The sequence below is a fragment of the Podarcis vaucheri genome (assembly GCF_965113315.1).
Source record: "Podarcis vaucheri genome assembly, chromosome: 10".
Classification (NCBI taxonomy): Eukaryota; Metazoa; Chordata; class Lepidosauria; order Squamata; family Lacertidae; genus Podarcis; species Podarcis vaucheri.
This window is the reverse complement of record NC_138748.1, coordinates 46,868,950-46,887,084: the sequence shown is the minus strand read 5'-3', so window position 1 is coordinate 46,887,084 and position 18,135 is coordinate 46,868,950. Positions and strand designations below refer to the sequence as shown.

At 45.6% G+C, this 18,135-nt stretch overlaps 1 protein-coding gene across 1 annotated transcript; it reads left to right on the top strand.

Moving 5' to 3' along the window:
• The first annotated feature begins 754 nt into the window (after positions 1-754).
• Positions 755-15,322, top strand: NCF4 (neutrophil cytosolic factor 4). Its single transcript, XM_082238666.1, has 10 exons — positions 755-949; positions 4,038-4,122; positions 5,289-5,442; positions 5,731-5,801; positions 7,943-8,070; positions 8,205-8,262; positions 9,003-9,101; positions 9,833-9,963; positions 11,632-11,697; positions 14,748-15,322. Exons 1-10 carry the CDS (start codon positions 924-926, stop codon positions 14,974-14,976), a joined length of 1,047 nt encoding a protein of 348 aa, XP_082094792.1. The 5' UTR covers positions 755-923; the 3' UTR covers positions 14,977-15,322.
• Positions 15,323-18,135: the final 2,813 nt, after the last annotated feature.

Genomic DNA, 18,135 nt, shown 5'->3' with positions numbered 1-18,135 from the left:
CCTCAGTGGAGACTCTCTGTCCCCTCTCTGAAAATATAAGTGTCCCCTCTTTGCAGATATGAGCTCCAAGGTTCCCCTCCCACCACTCTAAGTGGCAGCACCACATTTTAAGGCCACTTTACATACAAGAAGGGCCTGCAGATGGGCAGGTGGCCCGTAGAAAGTGTGCTGCACCCTGGAGAAACTCAAAAGCCATCATTTTTCTGAGCAGTCTGACGAGCGAATATGCTCTCATTTTCACTTTAAACACCTTTGCATTTAACATGCAGGTTTCAAAAACCAAAACAGCATCAGAGGGACAGGAGGAGGGGGCTGATAATCAATAGGATCAGAATAGGCATGGAGGGGAGGAATTAACCCTTTCCTGCCAATTTAACCCCTCTTAAATGCAAAAATGTGTTTAACATCATCTGTCCTCATTTCACCCTGAGTGTATTCTCTGCCTGGCACATCCTGACTCAGTCATTTTACATTTGTGCAAGTGGGTTCTTCAAAAAGGGGGCTGGGTGGGTTGCTGCCTTTTAAATGCTCCAGAGCCCAAATCTCACAGCTTTGTTCAGGTGTCAATATTTACTTGGGTGGGAAACTGGCAGTTTAGCCTTACTTGTGCACGTGTGTGTTTTAAAATAGGGTCAAGCATTTTTGACACAGGCATATGCACAACTCTTCTCTCTGTTTCAAAAGCCCCGTTCTTTCAGTTGCACTTCCTCAAATTGGACGAGGGAGGGGAAGGCCGATAAAAGGCAGACTCTTCTGAAAACAGAGAAGTATTCGGAGGTCTCTGAAGCCTCGTAGAGAGTTTGCAGCGCACATTTTAGGCCAAGGCAGGGTGCTGAGTTTGCCTTGCCTGAGCTGTCTGAGGTGTGGAGAAGCTGAAGGACCATTAATCCCTTTGGCTCTCGTGCTGACAAGGAACTGTAGGAATGTCTCAACAGCTGCGAGGCGAGAGGTGAGTCCCTCAGACACTTTCTTCTGGATACTCTAGCTTTTGCTTGAAAGAAAATGTCAGGAGCAAAGGGGGACGGGGGCTCTCACACCTTTAATAGTTGTGTAGAAGAGGGCAGTGATGGTGGGCACCCATTGGAACTGGTAGCACAGAAGGCAGGCAGCCCAGCAATAGGTGGAGCCAGAGTCAATGACAGGCAGAGGCCATTAATCCTGGTTTTGCTTCTATCCTCCTCCCTGATGAGTTCTGCAAAGAGGGGGAAGCTGCCAGGGCCACCCAGTGGACTGGATGTAAGTAAGAAGGCAGGCAGGTGGAGGGTGACTGAGGACAGACTGAGGTTGGTGGGGCACTGCCCCATTAGCTTCAGTGAGGCAGCCTCCACTGGAAGAAAAGATTGTCAAGCAATCCTCTTCTGTAAGACCAGGGGTCAGCAAACTTTTTTAGCAGAGGGCCGGTCCACTGTCCCTCAGATCTTGTGGGGGGCCAGACTATATATTTTTTTGGGGGGGGAGAGAATGAACGAATTCCTATGCCCCACAAATAACCCAGAGATGCATTTTAAGTAAAAGCACACATTCTATTCATATAAAAACATGCTGATTCCCAGACCGTCCGCGGGCTGGATTTAGAAGGCGATTGAGCCGGATCTGGCACCCAGGCCTTAGTTTGCCTACCCAGGTACAAGACTGTTGGAAATGCAGGAGCCTACACTCCTCTTCTCATTTGGCCACTCTCATTTGAACAGCTCTCTGGAAAGTTTGTCTACTTGATCCAATGTTTGGATCTGCCTCTAGAAAACATAACAATGCACTGGTGAGATAATAATAATAATAATAATAATAATAATAATAATAATAATAATAATAATAATAATTTATTTATACCCCACCCATCTGGCTGGGCTTCCCCAGCCACTCTGGGCGGCTTCCAAAAAAAATATCAAAATACTGTAATACATCAAACATTAAAAGTCTCCCTAAACAGGGCCACCTTCAGATGTCTTCTAAAAGTCTGGTAGTTGTTCTTCTCTTTGACATCTGGTGGTAGGGCGTTCCACAGGGAGGGCGCCACTACCGAGAAGGCCCTCTGCCTTTTGTGGGAGAGAGTCCTACAAGACCTGAGCAAATACTAAGGTGGCTCTGGTCTTAGATGCAAAAGAGGGCAGGACTCCTTTTGCAAGGGATACCTGGTAAAATTCCTTCTTCTGTACAACTATTTGAGGAGTGAGAGCCCTGTCCCCTTTTGCAGCTGGCCCCTCTAGTTTTAAATTATAAACTGTTTCAATTCTTCAATCTTCAGCCTGCAGGCCTAACCAGGCCAGTCATTTGGTCATCCTCATTTGGTCCACGAGGCTGCTTGGCCGAACCATCGTCACCTGCCCTTCACCTGATATCATATAAGGTTAAGGTAAAGATGTGCTTGGGCCAAACTGGAGGTTAAGCTAACCCCTTTCCAGCCCCGTGAGGAGTGCGGGGAGCATTCGTGCAACACACCTACACACTGCAGCTGACACACTAATGTGTCACCACACAAAGTTTGGAAAGCTCTGCCCTAAAGTAACCTACTGTCCTCAGGTGCAGTAGGGAGCACTGACCCATCACCATGGGGATTCGAACCACCAACCTTCTGATAGGCAAGCCCAAGAGACCACAGTGTCATCCATGTCCTCTACTTTTACCTTTTTACTTTTTCCATCACCGCTGTTCAGTTGGTTATTTTAGGTGGAATGGAACAGGTTGCCATCTTGTCCTTTGCCTCAGGTAGCAAAATATCTTGCTTGTTTCATTCATTCATTCATTCATTCATTCATTCATTCATCTGATTTCTTACCCATCCTTTACCATAAGGCCCAAGGGCAGGTTACAGCAATATACTGTAGTATGCAGTTTTAATTGTTTATAACAGTTACAATTATAAGAACAAGTGAAACCATTTCAACCAAAACAGAGCAGTCTAGATTCAACAAGAGAGATGGGTCCTGCAAAAACACAATGCTTTACTTGCCAAAGGGGAAAGCTATTCAATTTATGGTGAATGTTCCACAATTTAGGAGTGCCACTGAGAAAGCCCTCTTCCAGGTCACTTCCTCCCCCCCCCCCCATTTCCGAGAGTGGTGGAACTACCAAACGAGCCTGTTTGCCTGCCCCGACACCCAATGTGGCCTGTAGGGATGGAGGTGGCCTTTCAGCTAGACACCAACTTGGATGGCTTTAAAAGAGGATTTTCATGGAGTTTAAGGCTATCAATGACAGCTAGCCATGATGGCTATGCTCTGCTTCTATGGCTATAGGCAGCAATGCATCTGAATACCAGTTGCTAGAAACTGCAGGAGGGGAGAGGCCTCTTTTGCTTGGGTCTGCTCCTGAGTTTCCCACAGGTGGCCGCTAAGAGAACAGGGTGCTAGGTGGGTCATTGACCTGACCCAGCAGGCTCTTCTTGGGTCCTTCTTGGGTTCTTAGATTTTGGGGGACTAAGTCATTTAGGGCTTTAGATACCAATGTGTCTATTGTTTGTGCTTTTTCATTCTATGTACAGTCATACCTCGGGTTACAGACACTTCAGGTTGCGTTTTTTTGGGTTACGGACCGCTGAAACATGGAAGTACCAGAACAGGTTACTTCCGGGTTTCAGCGGTCGCGCATGTGCAGAAGCGCTAAATCAAGCTGTGTGCATGCGCTGCTGCGGGTTGCGAACTCTGCGGGTTGTATTATTCGTATTTGTAATACACCCTGATTTTTAATTCATAGGTGGGTGGGGTAGATGTCTCTTGCATCATGACTGCCACCAAAATAATGGCTGTCCTCGTCTTCACTAATACCGTATTGGCCCGAATATATAAGCCACACTCCCCCCCCCCCAATTTCCAATCATGAAAAGTTAAAGTGTGAATTATACTGCGTCCTTACGCTGCAAGCAAAGTGGTGTGGCTCCCCCCCCCCCCAGGAAGCAGCCCGGGAGCACGGGGCAACAGCACCCATCCCACCTGCGGCTCCTAAGCCTCCTCCAAGCTGCCGAATTTTAAAGATACAGCTTATTTGCGGGGGCGGTTTATATTCAGGCCGATATGGTAATCCTCTCACTTGTTTTCCAGTGATTTTGACCAGCTTCCCGATGATGTGCCTGTTTCTGCTAACATCGCAGACATTGAGGAGAAGAGAGGCTTCTCTAGTTACTACGTAAGAGAAGGACTTTCCTTATGAGTTTTGATCTGGGGATTGATGGGGAAACTGGAACTGCAGGAAATGTTTCCTTTTTGGGCAAACAGAATGTATCATTTCACAAAAGGAACATTTCACATGGGAAATTACTTGCTTCACAGCACTAAATTTCACAATACAGTACTGTGATGACTGATGGTTATTACACAGCCTTATCTGTTAGACTCTTTCAAACATAAGCAAAATTCCCTGATAATGTAATCCTGTACATTCTGAATGGGGAACCTGTCTCCTTCCAGATGTTGTTGTGCTACAACTCCCATCATTGGCCATGCTGGCTGGGGACTGATGAGGAGTTGTAGTCTAACAATATCTGGAGGGCCACAGGTTCCTTGCTCTGCCATAGATGTTTACTCAGAAGTAAGCCCCTGAGATACTCAGTGGGACTTAATCACAGGGAATTGTGCATAGGATTCTGCCTAAATATGCATTGGGACATAATGCTAAACCGTAGTTTAGTGTTATGTGAATGAACTTGGGAGCAGGGGCTCTTCCCTCCCATCTCCTCTGGAGCAGCTAAGCAGAGGAAATAAGTGTTCATTTCTGTTTTCAGCTAACCATGGTTTGAGATTATGCACAGAGCAGACAAACTATGATTTGTGTTAGCTATGGTATGAGGAAACAAGGCCACTTCAATCTGAGCCTAAACCACAGTTAACATTAATCCTGGTTCTGGATTTGTACATAACAATAAACTACAGTTCTCTGAGAATTGAAGCCTAAATGGTTGTATTATGTTCTCAGTATTCAGTGCAAAACCCACTTATACTCCAGCGTCACTGAGAAAGTCAAGCACAGAAAGATGGTTTGCATATTTGTGTGTTCCTGTCTTTCCCCTGCCTATTTTAAGGGTATAAGAAGCTTAAGCTAAGTCAGTCTACAGGTCCAATTAATTCACACCCCATAGTTCTTTTCCAGGGATGTGGAATCTGCAGCGCTCCAGATGTTGTTGGACTCCAACTTCCATCAGCCGCAGCTCACATAGCCAGTGATGGGAGATGATAGAAATTGTAGTCCAGCAACATCTGGAGGGTCACAGGTTCTCCATCCCTGGTCTATTTTGACAATAGTTTTCCAAGTCACGCTGCTCAGTGTCCTTTAACTGGTGTCTTCTTCTCTCCCAGGTCTTTGTGATCGAGGTGAAAACAAGAGGTGGAGGCAGGTATATGATATTCCGCCGTTACAGCCAGTTCTATAACTTGCATGCCAAGCTAGAGGAAAGATATGGTTCAGAAAGCAGAAACAGTCGCTTTTGCTGTCTACTCCCTGTCCTTCCTGGTAAGACATAAAAACTTTCCTATACCTGTCTTTCATTCTTAGATAAATATTTTAAAGAATCATTCAAAGTGGCCGAGTAACTGGATAACAGTAAATTCAGATGCTTCCCATGCGTTCCTCCTTTGGATTTTCCGGCACTTGTGTCAGGAGATGTTTGAGGAATTCATTATTTATGAATTCAGATACAAACTGCCCTGCTAAATACCTACCAGGCTAATGTGTGGATCAGAATGTCATTATTCTTTGGATTTCACTCTTTTCTGAATCTCTTAATTTGGTGTTTTCCAGGAAAAGTTTATGTTGGTGCAAAGAGGGAGATTGCTGACAGCCGAATCCCAGTACTCAATGTGTACATGAAGGTAACTCTGGGCAGAACTGTCCACACTGGTGCATGAGGTTGTTTTTATATTGGATCATAAACTGAATGCAAAACCTATGCAGAGTATGAGTGAGCATTATTGCACTCCAACAACATTCAAATATGGCTCAAAAAAACCGGGGAAGCAACAAGGCAAAGAATTGCATTTGTTTCATATGCACTTTGCCATCAAAGCTTCCTCCAAAGAATCATGGGAACTGTAGTTTGGTGAAGGAGCTCAGAATAGTTCATTGGCCATCACTGCCCACCCTTCTAGACTATAATTACCAGAGGTTGCTGAGGGAAGGGAATGACCGCTAAACCAGCTTGAATGTTATTATTTTCCTTGCCACATTTGGCTTCGCTAAAGGACACTAAAGAAAGTAATCCATTTTGTAGGAATGAATCCATGCCAAATTCATAGATTTTAAAATCACTCCTCCACACATACAATGGGGCCACTATGAACATGTAGAGGGATTTTCATTTTCTATTTAACAAGATTTATATACCACATAATAATGATGATATAACTTACCTATGTGTAGATATAACAACAACAACAACAACAACATTTTAAAAAATGTAAATGAAGCCAACAGTTTTCTAAAATATAATGTGGGCAAATATGAGGTAAAAAATTTTCTTGCATCATCAGATCACATAATTTCAGGTCAACCGTTATGTGCTAACCTGACAACTTTGGCTTAACTACAACATATCAGGAAACGGCTAAGGAAACCTGCAAGAGCTTGCCTTCTCATCAAGGGGAAATACCGTAACTCGCAATGAATGGGTTATAGTACCCGACTTCCCAATCAGACGCTTAGGCCCAATGTGCAGCATGAAGCCTGTAGTTGCCCAACTCTGACCTAATAGTTGAGAGGATTCCTAGCATCCTGTTCACATGTTCAGGGATTATGTGAGGGGACTGCATTTGCAGTTCCCACCCCAGAGGTACAGCTTTATAGTCACACAGAACTCTTTCTCCTTAATGTTGTACATGTATCAGTGTTTAAGAAGTGGGGTCAATACACCAGTGTTTCCCAACCGGTGTTCCGCGGCACACTACTGTGCCGTGAGACATTGGCTGGTGTGCCGTGGGAGGGAGGCGGGCGAGTCGGGCGGTGAGAGGCGGCGGCGGCGAGGATCCGCGTCGAGCCGGGGGCGGCTCCGCGGTGGTGGTGCCGAGCGGCGGGGCAGCGCGTGCAAAAGGGAAGAGCGTGAGACAGCGGAGGAGGAGGAGGCCGGCATGTCCGGGCAGCAGCAGCAACAACAGCAGCAGCAACTCCCGGCGACAGCTCCTCAAGCCCCGCCGCCGCCCCCTCCTCCGCCCGCTATCGCCACCACCACCACAACAGCCGCCGCCGCCTCAGTTGCTGCCGTCCCTCAGTCCCTCGCTTTGCTGCCTCCTCCCACCCCCAAAGCTTGGAGGTTCCCCGGCAAGGGGGAGGGAAAAAACTTTCACTTTCATGCGTCCCTCCCGGCGTGACGCTGCGCGCTGACGTCACGGGGCTGTGCCGCGGTGGTGTGCCGCGAGATTTTTTTCCTTAAACAGGTGTGCCGTTGCCCAAAAAAGTTTGGGAAACACTGCAATACACAAAATCCTACTTCACTCCCACATATTCATTGTAAGGCAAAAGGTAAAAAAGTAAAGGACCCCTGGATGGTTAAATCCAGTCAAAGGCGACTATGGGGTTGCGTCGTTTGTCTCACTTTCAGGCCGAAGGAGCCGGTGCTTGTCCACAGACAACTTTCTGGGTCATGTGGACAACAGGACTAAACCGCTTCTGGTGCAATGGAACACCATGATGGAAACCAGAGCACATGGAAACCTTCCCGCCACAGCAGTACCTATTTATCTACTTGCACTGGCATGCTTTTGAACTGTTGGTTGGCAGAAGCTGGGACACAGCAACAGGAGCTCACCCCGTTGTGGGGATTCGAACCGCCAACCTTCTGATCAGCAAGCCCAAGAGGCTCAATGGTTTAGACCACAGCGCTACCCGCGTTATATTCATTATAGATGGGTGGGGTGGGGGTAAACAGCCCCAGAGAGATCTCCTGTTGCTCTGGAGCAGAATCTTATCAGGGGTCATGCCCCATATTCATATACCCCCCTCTTGTTTTCCTTTGACACAGAAATTGCTTAGCTTCCCAGCCTGGTTGCTGCTAGATGAAGATGTCCGATTGTTTTTCTACCAGTCGGAGTTTGACAGTCAGCAGGTACCTCAGGGGCTGCGAAGGCTTCGCCCACGCACCCGTCGCGTGTGAGTATCTCCTCCCCAGTCTTTCTGCCAAATAAATAAGACACCCCCTTTTTTTTACCTGACTGGAATTTAATCCTGTAGCTTCATGGCCATGCATCCAAATGACACATTGCTCTCCCTCTTCTTGGTGACAGCAAGAGCGTTTCACCCCAGGAACCTGGCTTTGACCGACTGGCAGCCCCACGGGCAGAGGTGGGTACCTTATACAGCAAGTCGCAGAGGTGTATAAGATTGAATTTCTTTGAAGATATGGAATGTAGGGGCTCATCAACACTTCCCTTGTCCTATGCCTGGAAAGCATGTGTCTGAGCAGTTTTCCACGTTTTCTAGGTCTGGGTCCAAGCAGTTTTGCCTTTGCCCTGCTGCTTTCCCCCAGAAAACCCACTCTTCAGCACTAAATTGGGACAAACAGCAATCCACCAAAAACCCGATTGCCATTTCTTCTGATTCAGTATTAAATATCAGGTTTCCTCGGGGGAGAGTGGTGGGGCGTACGGGGGTGTGGATAAGCCCTATGTTTCTAATACCAAAAAGATTGTTAAAGTAACATAGGCTGGGTTACCCAGCTTGTGCAAATAAGTATTTTGGCTTAGGAGAGCATATTGTTTAGATACCATGGGTCACCCTAGTTTGGGATTCATAAACTAACCTTAAACTCTAGTTTACAATCCTGGTTTGATCCTAGTTTGTTTGGGAGCAACAACCCAGAATGCTGGGTTTTCACGTTGTGGGAAACCAAGCTTAATAGATAGGCGAAATATAGTTGCAGTTAAAGTGTGTGTGTGTAATAGAATAATAAACTCTGCAGTCTCATTTATTGGACATCCCCTTCAATGATTGGAACTATGGGGATGTGATCTTTATCTTCTGTGAGCCTAGACTCAATCCATTCCTCCAGTTCTGTTACTTTATTTGTTTGGTTCTTTCGATAGGCACTGTTTGATTTTACTGGGTCCACTAAACTGGAACTGAGCTTCAAGAAGGGAGACTTGATTTATTTGCTCAGCAGGGTCAACAAGGACTGGTTTGAGGTAAATAACAAGGCCTTATCTGTTCATATATTACTGGCTTGATTTCTAATGTCTATCCAGCTTGGAGTGTGCTTTTAATCAGGGGGTGGATTAGCTTTATTGCCATTGCTGGATAGATAAAGACATCACCAAATTTTGAGGATGGATTTGTGATTCCACTCCAGGTCAGAAGTGTGTGTGTTTTAAATGGACAATCCAGACAGCTGTGTTGTCCTGCCTAGTTTGTTGCTTTTTGGCGAGATTTTTGTCATTAATGGCACATCCATAGTTGGTCATTTTACTTACTGCCCTAGTCTTCTGCAGCTCATTTCCCAGCTCCCTCATTCCCTCTTAAGAAGATCTCTTTTTCACTGCGCTCATCAAAAGGAGATTCTGTGCCACATCCATTGTTAAGTTGTGGGCGAACATATCAGATGACACAGTGATTCTTCAAACAGCTCTTCTTTATTCTGAGGCCCGAATTGAACTGAGCTGAAGGGCTCAGTCAGCCTGCTTATATAGAGCTCCAGTACCTTGTTACTGTAACAACTTTCTAAAACTATCCAATCACTGAACGTCATTTTCGATCCTTCATTTGCATAACTATCTACAGTATCCCCCTGCTGGCCCAGGGTGAGAACTTCAATACATAACATCCATAGTCAACAAAGTCTTGCCATTGTGCTCTCACGCAACCATAGAGGCGTGCCACCCTTTTAAAGACATTGCTTCTCCCCACCATCTTGTCTCAGGGAACTGTCCGAGATGCCACTGGAATTTTCCCAAGTGCTTTTGTGGATATCATCAAAGAACTCCCACAGGAAGAGGATACCATCAACTGGCTGCGCTGCTATTATCATGATGACAATGTCAGCAGCATCAGGTAGGGGAAACTTCTTCAGACGTGGGGCCACCTTCTGTTCTGGGTAACCAATAGTGGGTGGGGCCAGAGGCAAAAATGGGTGGAGCAAAGAATGTAAATTCATTAGGATAGTTTCCACATGGACCTCTTCCTATCCTCCATCCAGGCAAACGAACGGCATTGTCAGAGGTCAGTGACACATTTCAGCCAGGCGAACTATTCAAGGAGGGGCATTGTCTGGGGATAGGGGATGTGGCTGGGGAAAATGTTTGGATTTGGGTTTGATATCCCGCTTTATCACTACCCGAAGGAGTCTCAAAGCAGCTAACATTCTCCTTTCCCTTCCTCCCCCACAACAAACACTCTGTGAGGTGAGTGAGGCTGAGAGACTTCAGAGAAGTGTGACTGGCCCAAGGTCACCCAGCAGCTGCATGTGGAGGAGCGGGGAATCGAACCCAGTTCACCAGATTACGAGTCTAAAGATGTGTGGTTTAGGGAGAATGCTGAGGGCTGGATAGAAAGGCTTGGAACTGCTGCTTCTGGGGAGCTATTACAGCAACCTGGATTGACTCTTTATTTATTTTTATTTATTAAATTTGTATACTGCCCTTCATCTCAGGGCAGTTCACAACATGAAAATACAAGATAAAAACATGAAATACATAATAAAAGCAAGAACAACACCCCCACAAACCAATAATCCTCCCCATTGCTTCCCACAAACATATTTAAAAAGGGCATCAGATGTTAATCAGCCCAAGGCCTGGTTGAAGAGGAGACTCTTGCCTCTGCTGTAAATTCAGCAGATAGTTTTAGGAAACTGCTGCCTCTTGAATCCTCCCACCTAACAATATGGGAATTAATAGTTCTGACATAGCTTACAAGGTAGTTGTTAGAGATACTAGATAATGCACCTGATTCATTGCTCTGAATGTTGTTGTTGTTGTTGCAAAATGCTAATCTTTATGCTGAGTTGGGGAGAGAACTTGCATATTCAAGAACCCCTGAAGTCCTATATGCAGAGTTTCCACAAAACCCGGCCATTTAAACACACACATGCCTTTCTTACTGGAACATGGGGTGTTTGTGTATTTTCCATTTAAGCACTGATACAATGTCATGTTGTTTCCAGATGACCTGCTTGTTAAGCATTTCTCCCGATTTGTTTGCACAAAGTTTCCCACAAGATTTTACAAAGTCTGCTGTTTGTTGAGCATGCTTTCTGTTTGGGTTGCGGAGAGGTTATCATACCCTACAACATTTCTCCAATGAAAATAAAGACATCCTAAGGAAAAGTGGGACATTCAGGGATCAAATCAGAAACTGGGACGGCTTTTCTAAATCAGGGACATCCCTGGAAAATAGGGACACTTGGAGGGTCTGGGTTATAAGACGTTGTATTAAGCAATTGTTATCCCACACTTTCTTGTGCATTTCCCCATTACTTTCCCTACTGCAGAAAGGTCCGATTTCTTTTTGGAACTGGATTTGTCCCGCTAGAGCACCAACTCCACTTTAATGTACAACTTGATTTTTCTGGTCTGTGATCAAATCCCTTCTGCAAAACAGCCACAGTTTGGAAAGGGGCCACAGACTGAGTTCAAAAAGTGAAGTGCAAGCAAGCCCTTCCTGTTGGATTTCCTCTTTTGCACTTCCGCTGCAAGCTGACCTCGTGCCTCTCTCTTTTAGGGACATATCGGTGGAGGAGGACCTGAGCAGCACCCCACTATTCCAAGACCTCATGGAATTAATAAGGTAAAAAGCACAGGAAGAAAGAGCTCTCTCAGGCAAAATACACTTAAATCATTTGCTCTTATGTGCACTTTGCTGAAATTCCAAATGACCTCTGCAGTTGTATCTGGAAAAGATTTGCTGTATTAGGAGTTGAATTGCTTCCATGGTCCCTTAAACCAAAATAACTGAAAGAATCCCTTCATTATTTTTTTTGCTCTTAACAAGTGGAGAGAGTCTTCTGTTCCTTGAAGTTGTTTGTGCTGCTCTTCCCTTTGGAACTTTGAATGAGGAAATTTGTGTCTTTAGTTTGTCATTCCAGTGCGAATCTCTAGTGTAGGGTATGCTCACACTGCTATTAGCGCGTATAGTCTCCTTACCTAATACTACGTACTGTCCTGATTTGCACTCCGCTTCCTTTATTTAGTGCCAAATTTAGCAGCTCATTAAACAGATAAATTGGTAAGTGTGTCCATTAGTGCTAACTTTAGCATAGGATCTTTCTTCCTGCTCATTGTCTTGTCCTTCCTGCTTTGCTCTTATTGGGATGATATGGCTTTGCACACGTGCTTGTGAGTTAATCTGATTTTGGTCCTGTGCACTACTCAACTACTTTCACAAAGGAAATCTTAACTTTTAATCTAAAGGGCATAGGAGCCACAACACTAAAGGCCTGGTCCCTATTTTGTGCAGAATGGACATCCCTATAAGATGCTGTCTGCAGGAGGCCCTTACCTAGGGAGTGCAGTGTTCAAGACTGTAGTGTATATAAAGACTGATAGGCTATTTCAGGTATCCTGGTCCCAAACTATACAAAGCTTTATACACCCAAACCAGAACCTTGAACCTAGCCCAGTAGCTAATTGGTGACTCATGGTATAAACACGATGGTGATATCCTTCCCCAGTGACCAGTCTCATGGGCAGCACCACATAGAACACATTGCAGTAATCCAGCCTGGATGTTACAGTGCATGGACGACAGTGTTATGAGAACAGAAGGAAGAATAAAATGTAACTATTTTGAGAGCGAGAGAGAGCGCTACAACCAATCAGGAGAGGATCAAATACCGTATTTTTCGCTCCATAGGGCGCACCGGACCATAGGGCGCACCTAGTTTTTAGACGGGGAAATCAATAAAAAAAATATCTCCCCCCAGCCCCAAAGAGCAGCGTACAAGCAGCGTACAAGCTGCACACAACTTCTCCCTGCAGGAGGGGCTGCGCGTGGCTATGGCACAAGCCTGCATTCGCTCCATAGGACGCACACACATTTCTCCTCAATTTTTGGAGGGGGAAAACTGCGTCCAATAGAGCGAAAAATACGGTATGTACTGGTATGTGCCGCAAATCAGTTGCACAGCACACACAACTTCAAAAATGTATATTGTCCAAGGACAGCTAGAACCAATGATCCAGGGACAAATACTGCTTGCAGCTGAAGTTTGCTGATGGAGGTGGAGCCTGAGAGCTGAATCAACCATGTCACCATTTTTAATGAAGTTGAAATTTGTGTGGAGGACCACAGGAAACTTCCACATGTATGGAAACTAACTTGGTTTGGCCTACTTGTTTGCATTTGTGTGTGAGAGAGTGTGTGTGTGAGAGGGGTTGGGGTGGGAATGGCTTTAAAAGATTTAGACAGATTCATGGAGGCAGTGCTAACCATAATGGCTACGTTCTACCTCCCCTGTCAGAGGCAGTATGTCCCTGATTTCCAGCTTCTTGGAATTGTATGTGGGCAGAGGGTTGTAGCGCTCATGTCTTGCTGGCAGGCTTCTCACAGGCTTTCGGCTGGCCACTGTGAAAACAGGATGCTGGACTATAGGGGCCATTGGTCGGATTCAGCAGGCTCTTCTTCCATTCCTAAAATCAGCCACACCCACAGGGCATTGTTTTTATACCCTGCCACCCTCAGGTCACACTACAAAGCCTTCACATCTCTCCCTCCCCCCTCCCCTCCCCAGCTTGGTCTCCTCAGAAGGAGCTGCCAGGACTACACCCAGGAACGTTTGCTTTTGTGTATGGCTGCCCCATGTGGCGAATGATCAGAATTTCATTTTGGAACATTTGCTTTGCAAAAACATGTATGCTAAGTTCACAGTTTATGCAAGGGTTCAGTTCCCAGGAACTGCACACAAACACCAAAAATGCGTATAGCCAGGAAGGCCCCTTAATCCCGTAAAAAAAACAAAAAACCAACAAAGAAAAAAAGCACTTACCAACAAATGATGGCTGTGTTACTTAGTCTTCCTCTTCCTGTTCTGAGCCTGGCGTTGCTTCAGGGAATGAAATCACAACAGGGGTGGGGGGTGGGGCTTCACCGGTAGCCAGCTGAAGACGGTAAGCTTGGCCGTAGTCCAGCTTCAGAGCTGGGGTCGGCTTCCAGATCACGTCCCCTTGCTCTGAGACCACCTCTGCTTGTTCTCTGTGCTCTCGCTGGGCCCTATATCAGTCTCTGACTCTCTGACAACACCCAAACACTCTCCCAAGGTTAGTGCAGTTGCTGATGGGCTTGCCAGCTTCTGACATTTTTCTACTGTGCATTTTGATTTTTCCGGTGTTTTTCCAATTTCTTTATTTTCCGATCGCCTGTGTATTGTTGTGTTTGTGTAAGAAAGGTGAGTGTAAGTTGTGGGCTTGCTGTATACTAGGCACAATTGCATAGAAGAGCATGTACATCAGCAGACATTTGCACTGAAATTCTTTAGAAAAGAAAATCACAAAAAGATCTGGAAATATGAGTAACTAAACTTTAGTAAAATGAGAAACCCAAAGAAACGGAAAATGGAAAATGAACACATCAGGATAAACACAGACTTCCCCATGCCATGTATGCTTTCCTTGTGGACTAGGATGGCTTGCTCTGTTCAAACAAGCAGCCCCCTGACTTGCCTTCTGAGATTGTGTGGTTCAGGGGTGGAGAGCTACATTCATTGGTAGCCTCTGAGAGGTCAGGGGTCAGGGTTGGTGGGGCCATAGGCAAAACTGGCCAGAGCAGTGGCTTTACCTTTGTGCAGTAGGATGTGGGTCATCAGAAGAAGCCATAGGATTAACATCTTTTTCTTTTTCCAGCCGAGCATTTGCACGTGACGATATTGCCCTGAATTACCGTGATGCTGAGGGTGATCTGATACGCCTGCTGTCTGATGAGGATGTTGTACTCATGGTGAAGCAGGGCAGGAGTTGGCCTTTTGAGAAGCACATCTTCCCATGGAAACTGCATGTTACTCAGCAAGATGATTACAGTGTCTATGACCCAGCGGGAGCTGGAATCGCAGCACAAACAGCAACAGAACCATGATCCTTGTTGTTAGTGCTGCTCAACGGGTGTGTGGGTGTGTGTGTGGGTGTGTGTGTGTGTAATACAACAACCTGGAACCATGTGGAACTGTCCTGCAGGACTTTCTCCATATTTTACTACACATTTTCTTTGGTTAACAATATGCATTGCATTATCACAGAGGGTTATTTTGGGTTTCTCCTAAATACAGGTCTTCGTGTTGAGTTAGACTGTACCCACGCACCTCTCTTCTTGTGGGCTTTTTGGCTATTATGTTCTTGATTTAGAAGATTATTATTATTTTATTATTATGTTAATGTAAGTTATATGATAACATTGTATTGTAGTAAAAAAGTTACTATAAGCATGCTCTGGGTTCTGTCAGTCACTTCTAGGTTCTAACAATCTCATGATAGTATTATATTATGGTTAGCAACTACAACAGTTTCCTTTAGCTCATTTAAACATGAGTTTAAAATTCATTTCTCCAGCTACCCTGTAAATAAATGTCTTTACTCGGGTATCCATCTACTCTATATACAAGCTTACGTTTACCAAGGCATCTATTTATGTAGAAAGACTAATAAAAAATGGGTTTTTAGAGAACGCTCATTTACAGCATTGTTGGTTTCACTGAACTATAGAGCATGCCAGAGCATAATTCTTTTTTGAAACATCATTCCCTCTGCTTCTGATGCTTAGACTGTGAGTGACAATGATTATGCTGTCAGAATGGTACCACCTGCACACAAGGGCGAGGTAGCAGTAGGATTGAATAGGTGGCCACTGACTACATTTCAACACTCCTGGGTGGCTTTTGTTAGTTTGCTGCTTCAAAAATCACACTGATGTACTTGGGAAAAGTGGGTTAATTGCTGGGAATTAGTGTGTGTTCACTTTTTATTCTATTCTATTGTATGTGATTTCTAAAAAAAAAAAATTATGACCTTAGAATGTGTTGTATGTCACCTTGAGAACTTTGTGGTATTCAGCTAACAGAGAAATCTCTGTGACTTCTTGCGGGACAGATTCCCTGTTCTTCTGACTATCTTGATCCTTGAACCCCTGGACAGGACTCTGGCCTCTCTGGGGCAGCAGAATTTTGAGCCACGGGGCAGGCATGATAGGAAGGGGACAATGAGATACCAGGGATGTGCAGGGACAACATGCTTAGAGAATGGTGGTTGAATCTTGAAGACTGACAATGCTAGCAAATAAGACAAACAAGATTTCAACTAGACAAGGGGAAGGGATTTTCCAGGGAAAGGGACCTCAAAATATGGGGGCTGCCCCTGATACGTCAGGAGAGTTGAATTTATACCACCAGTGTAAAGCTAGGTGGGTATGGGTAGACAGATTTCATTTCTTCTGTTTTTTCCCCTCTTCATACCAAAATCCAAAAGTACTTTTATTCAGAAACAACACTCACCAGTTTCAAGGGAACTTGGAGCTGATACAAACATGAGTGTCCTTCATGGCAGTGTGGGGGTGGGGGGATCCAAAACAATAGCATGTTGTGTTTGCAGCTGTGCTAAGCGGTCAGATTGAGAGAGTCGGCATGCATTCAAGGAAAAGGGAAGTTCTAGTCCAGAGGAAGTGGGATTGAGCAATTAATAACAGACCATGCAAACTGCCTCGGCATGGTTTAGGAGCCACCCACATTTTTTTTAAAAAACCCCAAACACCTTTCTTTTGAAGTGTGTTTCACTGATACTACCACAATGCAGTTTGAGTGGTGGATTCTCTGCAACAGAAGTACAACCTGGAAGGAAGATGGCTGTAAATAGCTCCCTTTAGGTACTGCATTGGATCACTGTCCTACTACCCATAAGCCTGCTAAATATTTCCTGGATGGAGGATTGAGGGCACTTTTCCCAGGAGGATTTTATTTATTAATTCCACAGCGCCCTCAAGTGTGCTAAGAGCTCCAGAGAGAGAGAGAGAGAGCGCGCACACAGGTATAAAGAGATATATTTTTTCAGCAGTTTTTAATGTTATGGAAAAGAAGAGGATTTTTTCTTTTCTTTTTGGTGTTGCTGCTTGAATAACCTTTGGCAAGCACTCTTGCCAGCATGAGTGTGCTGAAAGCTTCCCTCTCCTAATTGCAAAAGCACTGGCACTTATAATCCATGCAAATTTAATTCCGCAACCAATTAGCATTCCTTTCTGCCTTGGACAGAGGCGATGCTTGCTGAAAACCCAAGAGATAAGAGAGAATGCATTCTTTTACAGCTAAATGCAACCAAACTCACTTAAGATGCTAGAAAGAGGAAGCTGGCAGGGGCAAAGGACAGCTGGTTCTCATCAAGCCACACTTTGAAGCTGCACATGCAGGGGAATAGTGGGGGGGCAGGGGGTTGTGGCCCCGGTCGTGGAATTTTGAGGGGATGCGAGCCAGGCGCCCCCCCACAAGCACCAGCTTCCGTGGGGATCCCCATCCTTCATAACTTGCTGTCAGGGGTTTCTGGGCACCAGAGCCCAGCCCAGCTTAGCCACCAAATCCCCAGCCCCCTTCTCACTCGGGGCACTTCCTGGATGGTGAGTTAGGTGGGCAAAGGGTGAACCCAGCACGGCCCGGCCCGGTTCTCCTCTCCACAAGCATCAGGTTAATTTGTCCACCAAGGGTTGCGTTGGCCAGTTGGGCTTCCCCCTGCACAACCGGGCAGGTTGCTTGGCCCCGGTCAGGGCAGGGGCGGGTTCACCCTAGTGGGGTAGACGTCCAGAGCCCAATTCAGCAGAATGAACAGGAGAGCCACAAAGCACAGTAAGGCAGGTTTGTCCCATATTGTAGTAAGGGAAGCATAACACAGCATCATCTGAAGGAGCGTCTCCACCCCCATCGTTCTGCCCGGACACTGAGGTCCAGCGCCGAGGGCCTTCTGGTGGTTCCCTCATTGCGAGAAGCGAAGCTACAGGGAACCAGGCAGAGGGCCTTTTTGGTGGTGGCGCCCGCCCTGTGGAATGCCCTCCCATCGGATGTCAAGGTGATGGACAACTACCTGACATTCAGAAGACATCTTAAGGCGGCCCTATTCAGGGAAGCTTTTAATGTATGATATTTTACTGTTTTTTGGTTTCTGTGGAAGCCGCCCAGAGTGGCTGGGGAAGCCCAGCCAGATGGGCGGGGTACAAATAATAAATTATTATTATTATTATTATTATTATTATTATTATTATTAT